At 38.3% G+C, this 18,725-nt stretch overlaps 1 protein-coding gene across 1 annotated transcript; it reads left to right on the top strand.

Annotated features, from left to right (window-relative positions):
- The first annotated feature begins 3,965 nt into the window (after window positions 1–3,965).
- Window positions 3,966–15,849, top strand: LOC105445410 (rRNA methyltransferase 1, mitochondrial-like). The gene is made up of 9 exons (XM_011680927.2): window positions 3,966–4,370; window positions 7,239–8,152; window positions 8,651–8,900; window positions 10,361–10,468; window positions 11,366–11,445; window positions 11,970–12,063; window positions 12,687–12,804; window positions 13,790–13,909; window positions 15,564–15,849. Exons 2-9 carry the CDS (start codon window positions 7,257–7,259, stop codon window positions 15,596–15,598), a joined length of 1,701 nt encoding a protein of 566 aa, XP_011679229.2. The 5' UTR covers window positions 3,966–4,370; window positions 7,239–7,256; the 3' UTR covers window positions 15,599–15,849.
- Window positions 15,850–18,725: the final 2,876 nt, after the last annotated feature.

Here is an 18,725-nt window from a genome sequence, read left to right on the forward strand (position 1 = left end):
ATAGAATTAATGAGAAAGTTATTTTTTATCGAGATCAATACATGGGGGGGGGGGGCACCATCAAAATAGGACACTTTCTGGAATATAAGGTGCACCTACAAAGGGAAACATCAAAATGTAAATCTACCATATTAAGACATTGATAGACGTACGCGCAACGCATGTCACTATGAATATGACTGACAAAGAAAGCGGACAAAATAAACAGTTCCTCAGGTAGACAAAGGAACATCCCTTCACTGCTATTATGTAAAATGGTGTAGAACAAATGTCATATGCATATTCACCTGTTCTACACATTTTTACATAATAGCAGTGAAGGGATGCGCCTTTGTCTACCTGAGGAACTGTATATTTTGTCCACTTTCTTTGTCCATTATTTTCATAGCGTGTCACACACAGAAAAATGAGAAGAAAAGAAAGAATAATTTTTTTTAAAAGAAGATAGAGAAAAAGGAGAGAGACAGAGAGAGGGAGAGAAAGAAAGAAAGAAAGAAAAAAAGGAAGAGCATGAAACTTAACTTTACACTTAGGCCTACATATTACATTTCCGACTGAGTTGGCTCGACATGTGCTTAAGTAGTCTGCGGACGAAAGTACAACAATACGAAAACAGAAGTCATATGAAATTGTCTTTAAGAGAGAAAGAGAGGTTAAATTCTAAAATGAAATGAAAGGGGGTATGTGACACTCAAGGAGGAAATTACAATTTCTATCGCTCATGACGACTATTTGGAATTTCCTAATTTTTTTTAAAGTTCAAGAACTTCCTGGGGCTCCGCCCCATGCAAGACTCCCGGCAACAGCAAATTATTTACACAATTTCTTGCTGTCTGCTGCCTCGAGATCACTGGAGCGAAGAAAGGTAACATATAGCAAGAATCCCTATTCAGTGAAGGATTTATCCCTTTTATTATTAAAGACTCCCGACAAAGGCTCTCCCCCAGCAAAATTGGAGAGAGTTTTATGTAGTTTAAGCTTCTAACAACCACGCCCGTGAACCTTTTATTATTTACACAAAGGTAAAAGTGTATAGCAAGAATCCCTATTCAGTGAAGGATTCATCCTTTTTATGCAGATGCTTCTTCTACCATTCTTGACCAGAAGTGCGTTTCAAACTCAATGATATGGGCATCATCCCATTGAATGTTGTGTCCAGTGTTACGGGTTTGTTTTGCTACTTGCTGCCTAATCTGAGGGCTCTGTTGTGCTCTTTAAAAAGAGGACACAATAGGGGCGGCGCAATTTAAATATCAAGGAATGTATTAGAGTTTATTTCTAAAATGAAAGGAAAGGGCTATTTGACTTTCAAGAGCGATAAAAACTCTAATCCATCCCTTGAAATTTAAATTGCACTGCCCCCATTCAGTGTGCCATTTTCAAAGAGCACAAAAAGGCTTCAGATTGAAGATTCCATCTCATAAAATTGTCTATAAGAGAGAAAGAGAGTTTATTTCGAGAGAAAAAATGAAATGAAAGGGCTATTTGACAAGAGCCCTTTCATTTCATTTTAGAAATAACCTCTCTTCCTCTCTTATAGACAATTTTCTCTCTTGAAAGTCAATAACCCTTTCATTTCATTTTAGAAATAACCTCTTTTTTTTCTCCTAAAGACAATTTCTCTCTTGAAAAGGCTCTGCCAGACCCCTAAAGCTCTGCCATGTTGTATGGATCCATTAGAAAGCAAACTAAGCCCACTCAATAATTGATATATATTAAAACGTCATAGCGATTCATCCAAATAAGAAATCCACGTAAGAGGCATTTTGAATGTTTTAAGAAAATTCTTTCAAATTCCAGGATATTGGGTGTTCTTTTTCAGGAAACTCTATTTAAACGAGTGGAAGCACTGGCGGTTCTGTTTTTTTTAAACTGTAACAATTCTCCTTGGATCAGATATAGACCAAAAACAAGCCTCATTATCTTCAGTATACTCAAGTGTCATTTCGGACCTTACAGCTTTCATAAAAATCGCTTCTGGACCGTCAAAGAAAAAGTTTGAGAACCCCTGGTCTACGCATTATACACATCAGGACCAACTTGACAACTTGACAAAAATTTGAGGGGGGTTCGACCCCCCCCCCCCCCCCCCCCCCCCCTCTGCGTACCCGCCTGCATGTGCATCCCTTCCTCCTTATTCCCTTATCCATCGTTACCGTCACTACCATTTGAGTAGGGCCGGCCCCCTCCTTAATAACGACTCCCAAGCCATCAAGAGTGACCCCATAATTTATAGATTACCATTCTGCCGTTCTTTGGAGGGGCCGGGCGCGGCCTTTTCAGAAGTGTTTCTACACTAACCTTTTCATGCACTCCGTCTTAACATAAACAAGCATGCTAAGATTGTTTTGAAAAGAAGCATAATTTCGACTCAGTTTCGCATAACCTAAAAATAAGAATACGGCCAGTCACCCCCCCCCCCCCCCTTCCCCTTGTCTTTCCCTTATTCGTCGTTACTGTCACTAATTTTTAGTGCCATTTCGTTGTCTTTCTTTCTCCCCGGCTCCTCTCTTCTTTTTCTTTCCTCTTTTTTGAACTCTCTCTCTCTTTTCTTTACTTTTTTGTTCTCTTTTCTTTTATCTTCTCCTTTTCCCCCTTTTTTTCCTTCTTTTTTTTCCCTCTTTTTTCCTTCTCAATTTTTTTTGCTTCGCCAATAGGGGGGGGGGGGGGGGGGGGGGGGGGGCCGCGGCCGTTTCGGCCCACCCCTGGATCCGCCACTGTTATACGATCATACCAATTCAGCTCCATTAAAAAAAAAAACACGGTGACCGTTAATTAATTATTAAATTAAAAATAACAATACATGAGCCGGCTAGTTGTGGGTAATATAAGCAAGACGAAAATGCCAACAAAAAACAACATCGGCATTGGCTGAAATGCGACGTTAAAGGCGTTATTTCGTTTTTTTCAACGGTTTTTTCAAATTTTTCAAAATATCTAATATTTGTGGTAATACGAAAGTATTAGAAATCGTGGTTATATTTCAGCCGTCTCTGAACCGATTTTGATCAAACAAAGATGATTTTGTCATTTAAATATTATGTTCTTTCAAATTTGACACTCAGTTTTTCATTATCTCACAAAAAAATATTTTGTGTAGCGCCCTCTGCAACAGAACTCGACTATCCCTTTAAGCGCTCGCGCGCTGGCGCACTTTACGTCTGGGCTATAATAATACCTTGCAAAATAACGAAAAATTATTCTGAAGTTTATGAAGTGCTTGTTCGCGCAACTACTCGTAATGATCGTGACATACTGTATACCACATACATACAAAAATAACTCATTTCTCATGCATTATGCTGAAATTGAAACAATCACATTTTTTTCTTCTTCTTCTTCCTTTTTTTTCTCTCTTTTTTTGTAATCTCAGGGGGGGGGGGGATATTTGTACAGACCATCCCCCTCCTTCAAGCGAGGGGGGATGCATCCTCCATCCCCCCCTGGATTTACGCCCCTGCCGGAGTGGGAGGGACGGTGGGGGGGGGGGGGGGGGGGTGGGACTGTCTTCTCTATCTTTTCTCTTTTCTTTTCTCTTCTTTTTTTTCCTTTCGCTTCTCCTTTCTTTTCTCTTCTCCTTTTTTTCTCCTCTTCTACTTTTTTTCTCTTCTTTTTTCCTTTCTCTTCTCCTTTATTTTCTCTTCTCCTTTTTTTTCTCCTCTTCTACTTTTTTTCTCTTCTTTTCTTCCTCTTTTTTTCTCCTTCCTTTTTGTTGCGCCGCCAATGGGGGGGGGGGGGGGGGGCGGGCGGCCGTTTCGCCCCCCCCCCCCTGGATCCGCCACTGCTACATATTCTTTTGTGACGTGTCAATTTGCAATGTAATGTTTGTTATATATTTGTGAAAATGCAAAAGAAAAAGAAAATTAAACAGAAATAAATAAATCAAATCAAATCAAATCAAAATATAGTCAGGGAGGTGTTTTAACTCACATACCCTGATATAGTCACACTTTTTGAAAACATCAGAAAAAACTTTTGGCAACCTATCTGGCACTTCATATACATTTTAATTTTGCTTGCACAGCGATTCTGCACGTGTTAACTATTGTTGCGAACGAACTTAAAATCAAGAATGGCTTTTTGATTTGAATAAGAGATGTAGATCCAAGATTGATCTATCGTTCAGATCAAGATTCATCACTTCTTAATTTGATACAGATTATAAGTGATCGATTGATTGCTTGGTCTGGTCTGCAACACGTCTGTCTAGCTGCTGGCACCTCTCACTTGACTTTTTTTCTCCACTGGAGCTGAGCCACCGCGACACCGTCCGCGTATGTAGCGGCACAGGACAGGGCGAAACGCAGTTCGGGCACGGTGTTCGCTCGAAGTCGAATGGTGCAGTTCCGTTCTATTCTAACCCATTTTAGGTAGATATTACCTTTATTTATTACCCTGCAGTCATCATCAGCATTATGATTATTAATGGCATTATTTGTTTTGTTATTATTATGATTATTATTATGAATATTGATATTATACGATAGATACTGTTAGGCCTACCTAGTCTAGTATAGTAGTAGGGAGGCCAATGCCCGGGCGGCGTTATTTTTTTATGCGGCACAGATTGGGGCATGGCGCGTGTTAAACCTATGGGAAGTACGTTCTTTCCCTTCTGAATAGTGTCTGCACGTACGTGAGACTAGTCATGTTTATAGCTAGCGCATTAGCGCTGCGAAGAAGTTTGTATATCCATCGCGAACTATGTGTTTAGATAACATTCCTCTTCGTTTAAATTAGTTAAGTTTTATTGACTAATTATTGTGATGTTCTCCTTATTGACGTGCTGCCTCCTCTTCAGATTTCCAATTTGATTTTAATTGTTGATGTAATGATTTTCCATGCGGTAGTGGATTAAATATAACACTATTAAAAACTGACCTCTACTACTTATACTGTCTAGTACGCACACGACCAGTATTAGTCTGTAAATCAAGACCCCTTTTAAAAAAAAGCCCCAATCTGTGCCGCATAAAAAAATAACGCGCCCGGGCGTAAGGCTTCTACACAGTACGATTTGTGCGCTCGTCGTCCACTTTACAATAGGGGGAGGGCCGAGGGGGAGGGCCGAGGGGGAGAGTCCAGAATATTGGGAACTGACTGACTGAGTTTGGTTAGACTTTTTTTAGGTCAAATAAATCTTCCTTTTCTTTTTTTAACATGAATTTTCAAAAAATCTCTCTCCCCACCAATTCAATGTAGAGACAAGAGTCTCCCAGTATTTCAAAAAGGATGAAGAAAATAAAACTTTTACTATAAAACACTTTGGTCGTGGCGCGCTGGAAAACACTCTGGTCGAGATTTGTAATTATTGACACTCTTTATTTTATTCCTCTTTTCCTCTAGGCCTACAATGTAATTCTTTATTTTCTGCAATTCAACTTCCACATCTGGTGCATTCTAGGGGTCTACCACAATTTTCCATAGAAGGCCCATACGTGTCTGAACGATTTTTCAATTTTCAATTTGGGATCGTTTTTCACCATTTTTGTTTGATATTTGAATAAAAAATGTTATCAGAATAATACATTTCAAATTTCAAGTCTCACTGATGTTTCTATCAAAAGTTACAGCCCCTCCAAAACGCTGGTATATTCATATCATTTTGGTCAAAATCGACGAAAAAGACGTCCACGCAGAGTGATGTTGTTCTGCTAAATTTAGCCAAACAGCTGTATCGCGCGATATGCAAGCGTATGCATATTGTACGCATGCTGCTAAGCCAATCCGCGACTTGCAGCTTGAGCTACGCTGTCTCCGCGACATGTGCCATTGACTAGTATGGTTGGCGTTCGTCGCACAATAAACCTGGAAGTGAATGCACGTTATAGTCAATGGCAATATCGCGGAGATGTCTCCGCGATATTGCCATTGACTATAACGTGTATTCACTTCCGGGTTTATCGAGGGAATTGCCAACCATAATTTCAGTCACTATAATGTGTGATTGAATTTGGGGTTTCGTTCGTGCGCGGAGATGTTGCGCGATGTAACCATGGTTTGGACTGAGCGGAGCGCACGCCCCCTAATTAGCTGATCCACCAAATAGCGAGAAGGGTATTTTTAAACTGTTATCAGTTGTGATCCCTGGGGGCTAGCGAAAATATAATCACATAGAATTGTTCCTTAGGACTGGGACTACTTATCGATCGGGGCGTCATATCTCAAAAGTGACAAACCTCAGAGTTAGCCAGGACACAATGTTTAAATTGCTGTTTTGACCAAGATATTGTTAAAAAATTCGGGGGCTACGCCCCTTTGGAAATATTGGAATTCACCTGCTCTTTCATATGACACCTCATTCATTGATTATCACCTTCAGGATCACAACAGATAAAGGTTTGAATCTCGATTTGAAAAAAAAAAATTGACTTTTTTTGCATGGTCGCGCAATGCACGTAGGCTGCATAGGGATGCGTGTAATCTCTATGGGAAGAATTTTAGCACACAACATCGGGTGCCGCGATCAGACACCCTACCCATAATGTACTCTGTTTCTGTATTTCTCTCTTTTCCCTAATTTGTTCCTTGTTTCCCACAATTCTTCTTCTTCTCTTTGTATATTTCCATCATTCCTTGTAATTTCCATCCTATTAAGATTTATTCCTCACTTATTTTAATGTCAGTCTTTAAAGGGAACCAAAACCTTCATACTAAGTTACTTTTATTGTAAAGTTTAAAAGATTTGAATAAAATCAGTGAAAATTTGAACAAAATCGGGCAAGGAATAAGGAAGTTAGAGCTTTTTGAAATGACTAGCCACTAGAGGGCAGTATTCAATTTGATGACATCATCTGTGGACAACTCTCCATGCCTTTTGTACATAAAATTTCACAATTTTTTGTTTTCTTCGTATTTATTTGTGTTCTTAATCCGACATAACATGTGAAGTAGAATTTCATTTTGAATTCTACAAGAAAGAAGGAAAAACATGAAATTTTATGTATATGAGTTGATTTTCGTAAAATTTTACAAAATGGCGCCTCGATGACATCATCATTAAAGGTCAATGTTGAAAACGTTATTGTGCTTTGTACATATGTGCTCATTACACAGCCAGTATACACTTTCTTCCAAAATTGTTTGGCACATGACATTTATTTGTAATCTTACACATTCAGTGTAAGTTTCGTTATATTCTATGAGAATTGATTTTCTTTTTTTAACCAGAACTAAAGTTGATCTTTAATTACTCAAATTTACATTTTTTTTTTTTTTTTTTTTTTTTTTTTTTTCAGATTTCAGTTTGACCCAACATGTTACCTCAGCAGAGCAAATGGATGGCTTCGGCTGCATCTGGAAGTCACCTCCTTATTCCTTCCTCTTCTGCAACTTGTATCCTGAAGGTATTACATGTATGTCAAAAGTCAGGTAGGAAGCCAGTACTTGGACCGATGCTTCATCATTCATGTTCTCGATGGGGTGAAAACGTCATTCGAGTCCCAGGAAGAAGTTTCAGATTGCATCAAACGGTAAACGTTGGTCCCTCTGTTGAGTGGAGACTCGATGCCAGTCATGCAACTTGGGCTAGAAGAACATTCTCAACAAGTTCTTTTGCATCGTCAAGCTTCATAAGGAGATTTCCAAGAAGAAAAAATAGCGAGGAAATTGCAACAGGAGAGAAGAGTGTTTCAGAAGCAAAGAGGCTTGAAGAATTCCTGTCACCCCACAGTGGCAGTGAAGCAAGAACTGAAAGGCTTGTGAGTGAAGTAGCAAGTGATCCAGGACTTACAGGTACATTTGTCATTAATGGCAGTCAGAGCCAAAGAAATGTGAACAAACTAAGGAGTACTACTGCCTCAACACTTCAGATGACCATGGATATGCCAGATGTCTCTACCAGTGACCAGAGCCCAATAGCCACGGGTCAGGATGAGGCGTCTGCAAATAGCAGCAACTATGAATTTCAAGACATGAAATGGATGCGGGGTAAGGATACCAGACTACACAAATCCAGAGTCAGTGATTCTGATGTGATGCAGGGTGAGGAGATGGCATCTGAAGTGTATCCAGGGGACAATAGCCACTCAACAGAAGTGGAAACTGTGAGTGCAGATCTACTAGAAATGGACTCTGGAAAACACCCCGGTGTGCATAGGAGATCAAAGGCAGAGGGTTGGAGAAAGCATCCCCATCAGGAGAATGAGAAAAGGTAACATTTACGCACAGCGACTTCATTCTAAAGTCTGTTCCAGGAAAAGGAAAAGATGAAGGGATGTTTTCTCCCTTTGACATAGAATCCACAGAACATTCAACAACTTGCATGGCCATGACCTACTTGGTTGTATGAAGATGGGAATTTGTGAAAATGAAAAGAGAGGATGAAAACTCTACTTCTCACTTCATTTTACTGATCTTTACTTTCAATATGAATTTCCTCCAGATGAATGCAGATTGCAGAAAAAGTGAAATATACAGAAAATAAATTGATGAGATAGTTTTGGAGGTATTAATAATGGGAAATCATCAAAATAAGGAATCCATTCATTTATTTATTTCCAAATCAAGATAAAAACAATATAATGTAATCTTCAAAGTTCAGAGTATAATTGCAATTTGCAAACGATACTGATAATGGCAAATGTCCTTCTTTTATAGCCAGATGCATGATCTTATGACTATTGTTGTATCTATTCGCCTCCATTTTCAGCTATCATAAAGCCAAAGAGAACTTAACGATTCCCCGCGGCCATGATCTACTGTACGGCATCTCCCCGTGTCTCCTGGCTCTGCAGCATGCTAAGAGGGAGGTCCATCAGCTGTATATCACATCTGCCTTCAAGAACTCACAGAGGTCAGAGGTCAAAGACATTCTAGCCTTAGTGGAGGAGAGAGGCCTGAGAGTGTGGACAACAAACAGACGAGTCTTGGATAAGTTTTCAGAGGAGAGGCCTCATCAGGTAAACGTGTAAATTGTCTGCAATTCATTTGATCTAGGATACTGATAGATTTTCAGACATAGAGAAGGTATGACAGATCCAAGAATTTGCAAAACGAAAGTCAATGATGATCCTGGTATGATACAGCAGAGTGAAAAGATGAGAAGCATCTCCAAGAGATGATATCCTCTCAACACAAGTAGAAACTTGTGAATGCAGATCTACTTTCAAAATTGATGGAGTCTACTGTATACATGTATGACTCTAATTTGAGAATGGTATGTAAAAAGTTGAAGAGGCGAGTCACAGTGATTAGCACTTCTAGGACTGCATTAAAGGTAATACAAAGTTCTGGGAAATTTTGAAAATTGGGTGGATAGTGGTTCTTTACCATTTTGATATATTTGGATGCCCCTGCGGATGTTTTATAAGCACTAGAACTTTTAGCCCCTAAAACACTTCTGCTTTCAAGAAAAAATGAATATAAAAATTTACCGGTGCTCCCGGTAAATTTTGATAAATTTCAAATAGCGCCTACAGCCGAACAATGGTTACATGTAGCTGCAACTATGAAAATCTCAGAATATGTAGTTGTGATATATAATTTTCAAACAGGAATAGCTAATTGGTCGATTTTAGTCAAGAAACATTGTTTTATAGCTTAATTAATATCTTGACTTTGAGAGGGAGCTATACAACGTAAAGAGATTATTATTTACAATTTCATAGCTTTAGACTCGATTTCAACCGCGACAACGATCACTGAATATTGTAGGATCGCATTGCTTCCAATAATCATTTGAACCAAATTCATGACCCCATACCAAAAACTTTGTATTACCTTTAATGTCTTTACCAGATTATCTACACGTCGTCATCAGATCACTTCATTAAAGACAATTATTTGGTTGAAATATTACAACATGTCTTTAGTGTAGCCCCTTATGCCTTAGTCACACCTTTGCGTATTTGGCTTGCGTATTGCCGCATATTTACGGCAAGCCGTTTTAACATTTATTTCTTGATATCAAGAAATGAATTCTTGATATCCTGAAATCGACTTCGTGATATCAAGGCTTACCATTGCTTTACAACAGCTTGCCATAAAAACGCAGCAATATCGCCTTCTTTCTCTCGCATACAGATTCCCACGTGTGCACATACTCAAACAAAGACCACACCCACACACATTCATATAACAACATATACAAAGAGGAAGGAATCTGGGCCCTGTTTCGTCAAACTTGTTTTCAATAACAAAATGTTATATACCTCACTTAAGAAATCCAGCCATCTGATTGGTCGAAATTGGAGTCATGATTTTAGCCATTCCCGTAAAGAAACTAAAAATGCCAAAACCGATTAATAGTCCAAGAGTGAAATCACTCAAAATATGCAAAGGTGTGACTGAGGCATTAGGCATCACCATCATTCACACTTGATTGTTGTTATAGCACAGTATATTTTGATCATTTCCTCAGGGTGTGTGCATGGAGACCAGTCGTCTCTACTTTAGTCCTGTCCGAGAAGAGGAAGACGAAGGTGAAGTTCCTGCTTCCTCGGTGAGATTGGTCCTCGACCAAATCAAGGTAAACAGACTTCATGTGTTTTTTTAACTCATTTCTATTTTGTATGCCTTCCTCACCAAAAGGTGGTGCAAGAGGCAGAGATGCCAACCAGTACGATTTAATTGTATTTATTATGATAATAAGAGTGAAATACGATATCACCTCTTAAGATACGATTTTTTTTGTGGGGGGGGGGGGGGGTTTAACCTTTAAAAACAGCAGAATCGCATAGAAACATGTACAAGTAAACCCCGCAACCCCAACAAAAACTTTGCTTTACAATTTTCTCATTAAATTTGAATGAAAAAGCAAGTATTTTACTTGATTGCACGTACCAGTTAAACATTTTTCTGAAATTTAACTGGCGAGTTTTCGTGAAAATCTGATTTTAAAAAAAATACGAAATTAAAGGATACTCGGTCTTTTTTTTGTGTCAAGAGGTTGGCATCTCTGAAGAGGCACTAATATTAGTCTGTTAGTATTTCAGTAATGCAAACATGTAGTGCTAGTCTCACTCATGAATTAGGTGAAAATAAAGTTATCATGGTGCATTTAGATTGTCTGAAATGAATATTGGGTATAATTTCATTCAAATAGCTTTGAAAGCTGAAGGAAAACAACACAGATCTGGATTTTCTGGTTGCATAACTGTTTTTTCTCTTTCAGATACAGGGAGATGGTGTGGTGTAGTTTACTTGTTGCTACTCTTGCATTGCTACACAGTAGACTGTAATTAATTAACTGTTCAGGAATCAGGGACTGTATCATGATGTCAAGTTGAAAATAAGATTCCATGAGCAAAAGCAGATTAACTCTTGAAACGGTGGCATGATCGATAGTCCATTTATCTCTTTAAGATGTGATTGATCATGTTATGATAAAGCTAAAGATAATCAAATGTTTTTTCTCCGCCTGTAGGACCCAATGAATCTAGGGGCTTTGCTACGATCAGCATATTTTCTTGGTGTTGATAAAGTTATAGTCAGCAAAAAGAACTGGTAAGTATGTGTATTTCAAAGAAATTTATTTTTCTTCTCACGTCATACAGTGCGTCCCAGAAAAAACGAAACCGAAAATTATTAATGTTTTATCATAACTTAATCACAATTATGATTAATAAATAACACATATTTGTCAAGCTTAGATCATCTTCTTCCAGTTGAAGCAACTCATATGATGCATATTTCATGCATGAGTGATTTAAAAACAATTTGAAGAGAGGCAACTAAAAAGTCATTTGCCACTGGGCAACCTAAAAGTCCCGTCTTGACTGCCCGGCTGGCAACCATAAAAAAAAACTTAAGTAAGAGCCTTGCTTGATCTTATAGTATTTTCTCCACCTTGGCCATAATAACATAAATGCACATGTGCAGTGAACATATTGAGAAAAAAAAATTTGCACAGATAAAATTCATGCCCCAAGATGAATTTCAATGTTCAACAATTATTTTATTTGAGCTCATTCTTTTAATTCTTAATTTAGTACCAGCCTTCGTAACTCCTTTTTCTGTTTCTTCATCAGTTGTTCCCTGACTCCCGTAGTAAGCAAGGCCAGTAGCGGTGTGATGGAGATAATACCTGTTTATGCCACAGCACTCATCCCTTCATATCTTGAGGTAACATCATTTATACAGGCCTGATAATTACTTGATTTAAATCAGTTTCCTGATTTATTTATTGTTTCCCCAATTTTTTTTTTTCCTGATTTTTTTTTCTTCCCCAATTTTATTACTCAAAAGGGGGGAATGTTGTTAGATGCCATTTCCCCCCCGATTCTTTTTTTTTTGGTGGTCGAGTAAAAAAAGCTTCTTTTTTAGTGCTCACTATCACCCCTGTATGTAAGATTGATATGATATATGCTATGATTTTGATTATTCATTTACCAATAACAAGAGACAACATTTAATGCAATCATGCATAAAGCTACAAACAATGCAACTGAAGCTTGCATCCTTCTGTTATGCCATTGATTTAAAGGCCGTCTGTACTAGTTCGGCCAGAAGGGATTAGACCACCAAGCAAGGTCACTGACAGGTGGCTATCTCATCAACTCAGCTCTCAATTAACATAAGAAAAAGAGGATCATGGGGGACCAACATGCACCGATTGGGGAAGTTTTCTATATAGAGGGAGCGAGTAGCTATAAGTAGTACAGTGGGGCTTTAAATTTAAATTAAACTCCATATGTGGGGAGGAGGAGGATGTATATTTTATGTGGGGTTTGTATTATTATTTTCAGAATGAGAAGCTGAAAGGATGGAGTATAGTTGGTGCATCCGTTGGTGGTTCCAGCTCTTCAGAAGATGTTATCCCTTGTCACGAGTACAACCCGACAGGACCGGTCCTTCTTGTAGTCGGTAAGAAATGAGAAGTTCAATGTGGAACGAAGTTAGAGCCTGTGGGTCGTCAGTTTCCATGTGCAGAAGGTCATACATGGTGTAATTGGCTGACAAAACTTACACTGAATGTTCAAGATTACAAATAAATGTCATGTGCCAAACAATTTTGGAAGAAAATGTATACTGGCTGAGTAATGAGTATAGAAAGATAAGGAAATCAAGTAGTACTAGCCCCGACACCATTTGTGTTGTCCCATATACATCTTTCTGTGTAGTGAGCTTTTTACTTTACCAAGACTGAGCCAAATTTGTTATGAATTTGATGACTCCAGAACCTTGCAGTACACACCAATACTTACATGCTACATGATCAACTTTCTCTGATGCATTCCACACCTTTTTTTTCACAATGTAATCGCATGACCAGAACTCAAGTTTTTTTTAATATGTACCTGGTAGGATTTATACCTTAAAGCCTGAAAGATAAAGTTGGGTTCTGGTCATGCGATTGCATTGTGAAAGAACGTTGTGCAAAGGATCAGAAAAGATTGATCATCTAGCATATAAGTATTGGTGTGTACTGCACGATTCTGGAATCATCAAAATTAAAAGAAATTTTCCCCAGTCTTGGTTAAGTTACAAGCACTGTACACAGAAAGATGTATATGGAACTACACGAACATGTGGCGTAAAAAATCTGTCCCGATTTTTATGATGTTACATGCCATATTTAGAATATTAAGGCATTTGAAGAGCCATGCTTTCCACGGAACATCTTTTATCTAATGTTCTTCCACACTTGCATAATAACAATGATAACGCTCACAACTTACTTTTCACCTCTTCCCAGAACTCAACCTTCTCTTTAAAGGCACTGAGCACTATAGTTACTGGTGCTATAGCCAGGGTAATATTATTGAAAGTCCTTTGGATTCTAATGCTCTATTCAAAAACAGGATATCATTGTTATAATTGCTCTCTGTTACTGTCCTTTTGTTTCCAGGAAATGAAGGATTTGGTCTCAGTAGTGACATCAGTGAGCAGTGCTCTGAGTTCATCTCTATACCGGCAGGAAGACAGCTGCATGCTGGGATAGACTCCCTTAATGTCTCCGTAGCAACAGGTGATATTTTAAATTCAAATTCAAATTGTATTGGTCCAAAAGGAAATTTGTTGCGTTTACATGCATTATTCACAGAGACAAATAAATAAAATATACATGTGACATGATACATACAACATAAAACGAGGATAGAGAAAATAAACATATAGCACTTTAACATTATCATTATATCGATATATTGCCAAACTGCAACGTGCTCAAAATTCTGCTGCTGGGGACCTCAGTGGAACATCTCGCTTTTCCCACATTACCCCAGTTCTGAAAAGTTTACACTGGCTGCCAGTATCCAAAAGAATAGAGTTCAAAATCTTACTCCACACATGGAAAGTAATGTATGGTCAGGCTCCACAGTACTTGCAAAATCTCATCACAGAATATGTACCAGGTAGAAATCTCTGTTCATCTGGTACTAAACAGTAAAATAGTCCAAAGAACTATGTCTAGTCTGGGAGAAAAGGCGTTTATTTCTGCAGCGCCATATCTTTGGAATGCTCTTCCACTGAGGATCCGATCACTAGAATCCCTAGAAACATTTAAAAAGAATCTAAGTCATATATGTTCGCATGTTATTTTAGTTAATTATATGTTAAATGTACATCTATGCATTTTTTTTTTTTTTTAATTTTCCCTTCTTTTTTCTTCTCCCTTCTCATTTCTCTACATGTATGTATCTCATTCTAATTCTATCCCTCTGCGCCTCAGAATAGTTTACTAGATCGATGGCGCATAATAAATGCTGTATTATTATTATTACTATTATCATTATCAATAAGCTTTGTTGAATTAAAATTGAGCTGCAGTAGAAAATTCCTTTTTTATCTTTTTTTTTCCCCAAAAAAAAATATTTTAAAAGGAATTGAGATCACGGAACTAATCCTTTGTTTTTACAGTCATATTTCTCAGGCCTATTTCTACAATATCAAATACTTGATATGATAATTAACCACTACGTTTGACACTCATTCTTTTCAGCCAAAAGTATATAATAATGACAATTGATACAGCATCTTTGAGCTCAAATAAAGTAGTAATGTCTGTCTACTCCCTCTTTCTTGTCTGTCTTCAATTCCACACCTTTCTCTCTCTCTCTCCCTCCCTCCCTCCCTTTCTCTCTCTCTCTCTCTTTCTCTCTCTCTCTCCCCCTCTCTCTCCTCCCTCCCTCTCTCTCCTCCCTCCCTCTCTCTCCTCCCTCCCTCCTCCCTCTCTCTCCCTCCCTCCCTTTCTCTCTCTCTCTCTCTCTCCCCCTCTCTTTCTCTCTCCCTCTTCCTTCCTTCCTCCCTCCCTCTCTCTCCCTCTTCCTTCCTTTCTCCCTCTCTCTCCCCCTCTCTTTCTCTCTCTCTCCCTCTTCCTTCCTCCCTCCCTCTCTCTCCCTCTTCCTTCCTCCCTCCCTCCCTCTCTCTCTCTCCCTCTTCCTTCCTTTCTCTCTCTCTCCCCTCCCTCCCTCCCTCTCTCCCTCTCTCCCTCCCTCTCTCCCTCCCTCTCTCCCTCCCTCTCTCCCTCCCTCTCTCCCTCCCTTCCTCCCTTTCTCTCCCCCTCCCTCCCTCTCTCTCCCCCTCCCTCCCTCTCTCTCCTCCTCTCTCCCCCCTCCCTCCCTCTCTCTCTCTTTCTTTCCACCAGTATAATGACACTCTGTTCTCTTCATCTTCCTCTGTAGGTATACTGCTACATTCTCTCCTTGGAAGGAGATAGCTTTCATCAGGGACAATCAGGACAAACGGACACCAGGACAAACGGACGAAAGCAAGGAATGATGTTTGTGCAATATTCGTCTCTTCCTCTGTAAAACTTTTTGAATTGAGACACTATAAATCTGAGCCATCAAAACTCATATATTGAAATGCAAGATTTCAAAATAGTCTGTAGAGTAAAAAATATTGCCAAATGAGAACAAAGGCAAGCGATATTTTAGGTATTGTTCGAGAAATTTAGTGGAATTCGAAATTTTCAGGCTTAAAGATAAACTTTAGTACTGGTAATGCGATTGCTTGTGAAAGAAAAGATGTAGAAAGGATCAGAAACAGTTGATCATGTAGCATGTAAGTATTGGTGTGCACTGCAAGGTTCTGGAGTCATCAAAATCATAATAAATTTGACTGAGTCTTGGTAAAGTAACAAGCACTCACATAGAAAGCTATATATGGGACAACACACATGGTGTCGGGGCTAGTACTACCTTGATTTCCTTGTCTTTCTATGCTCATTACTTAGCCAGTATACATTTTCTTCCAAAATTGTTTGGCACATGTCATTTATTTGTAATCTTGAACATTCAGTTTAAGTTTCGTTTGATTCTGTGAGAATTAATTTTTTTTTTTTACCAGTACTGGAGTTTATCTTTAAGTTATTTTTTTACTTCTTTTAATGAGAAAGCAATATAATGGTGTGCACTGAACCCCGGGGGGGGGGGGGGGGGTACTCACATATTAAGACATACAGGGTGTGCCGCTTTAATGGGTAACTTTTTCACAAAAATACTCCTAAACATGGGCTCGCTTTTTCAAAATTGTGAAAAATATGAAAATGTTCTCTTTACTTCAAGAAAAATCTGCCAAAATGCCACCTGTGTTCCATCTGTTATAGGGTCAAAGGGCATATTTTGGTGGAGCTTTTGTGTGCTCTAACTGCCACATTTCTTGACAGATCTCTTTCAAAGTTTCTATAGAGATGCATTATACTCTTATCTACACATTGTTATGGTGATACTGCTCCTAGTCTTGACAATAGTCTGAGCCACTAGTGGCGATCTCTACGTCATCTTTTTGTTTTAGTTTACCCTTTTTTATACTATGTCGACAGTATTGATCAATTAATTTGGCCATGTTTTCTGTAACTATCCAAATACTGTTATTTGGCTTTAAGTGCATGTACCTACATGTAGCTGTACCCAGGGTTCTACGATCTGGAAAAGCTAACGGCGAATACACCTGCAAACAACGTTCTTTTCTTTTCTTTTTTACAGTAGTCGTGATTCTTAAGTATTTAGTAAGTTGATAAAACATGAGGATCACGCAGAATCATCATAATCAGAATATTCCAGTAAATGAGATCATTTTGTTTGCACTTGCTACAACCCTGCATGATGGTAAAAAAAGATATGAAAAGAAGTTACCGACGGCGTAGGAATGCAGGGTTGTTAGGACTTGGAGATTTACTGGAAGGGGATTATTTCTCGAAGTTGGTATCTTTAAATCATCTGCTAGTACCTCAATCAAATAGGCTGCAGTCTCTTTACTGAATCGGTATCTACAATATACAAATTTAAATGAAAGGTGCTTTGTAATACAAACATGATTTAAGCCAAGGCCACCGAAAAAAATTTAAAAAAAGATAGATATTAGTGGCACCTCCAAATTTTGCACACGAGTTTGCAATTCGTAAATGTGAAATTGTTCAAATGTAGTTTTACAGGTTGTTTGAATCCTAGAATAATGCTAACATCTGTTTTGCAAAACACTTTAGACCTGGAACAATAGTGGAAGTAATCTGATGTCATGGATTTCTTATAATTTATTTTTTATTTTGACTGCAAAACAAAATCCTTTATACCATCTTCTCAGTTTTTTCTGGCTTTTTTCTGTGCCGACATATCCCTGACATTGGACCAACTTTATGCCAACCCCTTTTCCAACATGTGCCGACGTCTCCACGACGTAGGACCAACGTTTAATATTCCAAGTGTAAACCAACCATTTGCGAATCAAGAACTAGGCAATTGAACTAGGCAATTCATCAAAACAAGTATTCATAAAAAACAAAACAGTTTTGTTGCTTAGGCTTTTCAGAGATGCTGATACATTTTGTCAACTTATATATTGTTAACACATCTACAAACTTGGAATGAGTAACAATAATGTCGGTCTGAGTCCGTTTGTCAACAGAAAGAGTAAGGTCATGCATGGTTTGAATTAGTTGTGATTCACAGGAATGACCTTTCCTAATCCAAGTTGGCATTTACTGAGTACGTTGTACGACTCAAGATGATTCATTATATAAGAGTGTACAACATGTTCTAATAATTTACAGCATACAGAAGTGAGAGATATTGGTCTATAGTTTTCTGGGTTTAGTTCGATCACCCTTTTGTGGATAGGTGTGATGTTTGCTTTACGTCACTCTTCTGGTAAATTTCCTGTATCCAAGAAATGCTTAGAATATTTTGGCAAGAAGTGGCGCTAATTCCTGAGAAAAGTCTTTTAGAATACATGGGAAAATTTCGTCAACCCCGGTTGCTTTTTTTTTGGATCTAAATTCTTAAAGAGTTCTTCAATCCCTGAAGTATGTATGATTACATTTTCTATACCAGGGATATTAACATTGAGGAAGATTAGGTAGGGTTTGTAAGTTTTCTGTTGTGAAAACTGAATGGAAATATTTGTTTAGTATTTCAGCCTTCTGTCTAACCTGTGATAAGAGGACACCCTTTTCTTTTAAATTCAAGAACTCCAGAGGAGTCTTTCCTGAGACTTTTAACAAAGGACCAAAACTGTTTCTTGGATTCTAAGCAGAAATCTCGGATGTGGTTCCTGTATGTGAATTTTGTCAACTTGTGAGTTTCTTTTCTGATTTGCCTAAAACTGTCCCAGTCAGAATCATTCCCTGAGTTTCTAGCCTTATATTATAGGCACATTGTTTACGTCTATGCATACATGTACATTCAATCTGTGGGGTTATCCAAGGCTATTATTGGAATGCATGTATTTTAGTTTAAAGAATTGGTTGGTCTGAATCTGAATCTTGGACAGCTGGTGGCGATACAATTTCGGCATCTGTGGCAAAAAATAAAAATAATTCAATTTAAAAAACATTATATAAGACA

Source organism: Strongylocentrotus purpuratus, unplaced genomic scaffold, assembly GCF_000002235.5.
Source record: "Strongylocentrotus purpuratus isolate Spur 01 unplaced genomic scaffold, Spur_5.0 spur5_scaffold_2, whole genome shotgun sequence".
Classification (NCBI taxonomy): domain Eukaryota; kingdom Metazoa; phylum Echinodermata; class Echinoidea; order Camarodonta; family Strongylocentrotidae; genus Strongylocentrotus; species Strongylocentrotus purpuratus.

What these genes read in the sequence shown, in the direction of transcription:
- LOC105445410 (XM_011680927.2), top strand. Translation starts at nt 7,257, where the DNA reads ATGTTACCTCAGCAGAGCAAATGGATGGCTTCGGCTGCATCTGGAAGT. An exon ending in CAGAGGAGAGGCCTCATCAG is followed by an intron (nt 8,901 to 10,360) that starts GTAAACGTGTAA and finishes TCATTTCCTCAG; the next exon opens with GGTGTGTGCATGGAGACCAG. An exon ending in ATAGTCAGCAAAAAGAACTG is followed by an intron (nt 11,446 to 11,969) that starts GTAAGTATGTGT and finishes TTTCTTCATCAG; the next exon opens with TTGTTCCCTGACTCCCGTAG.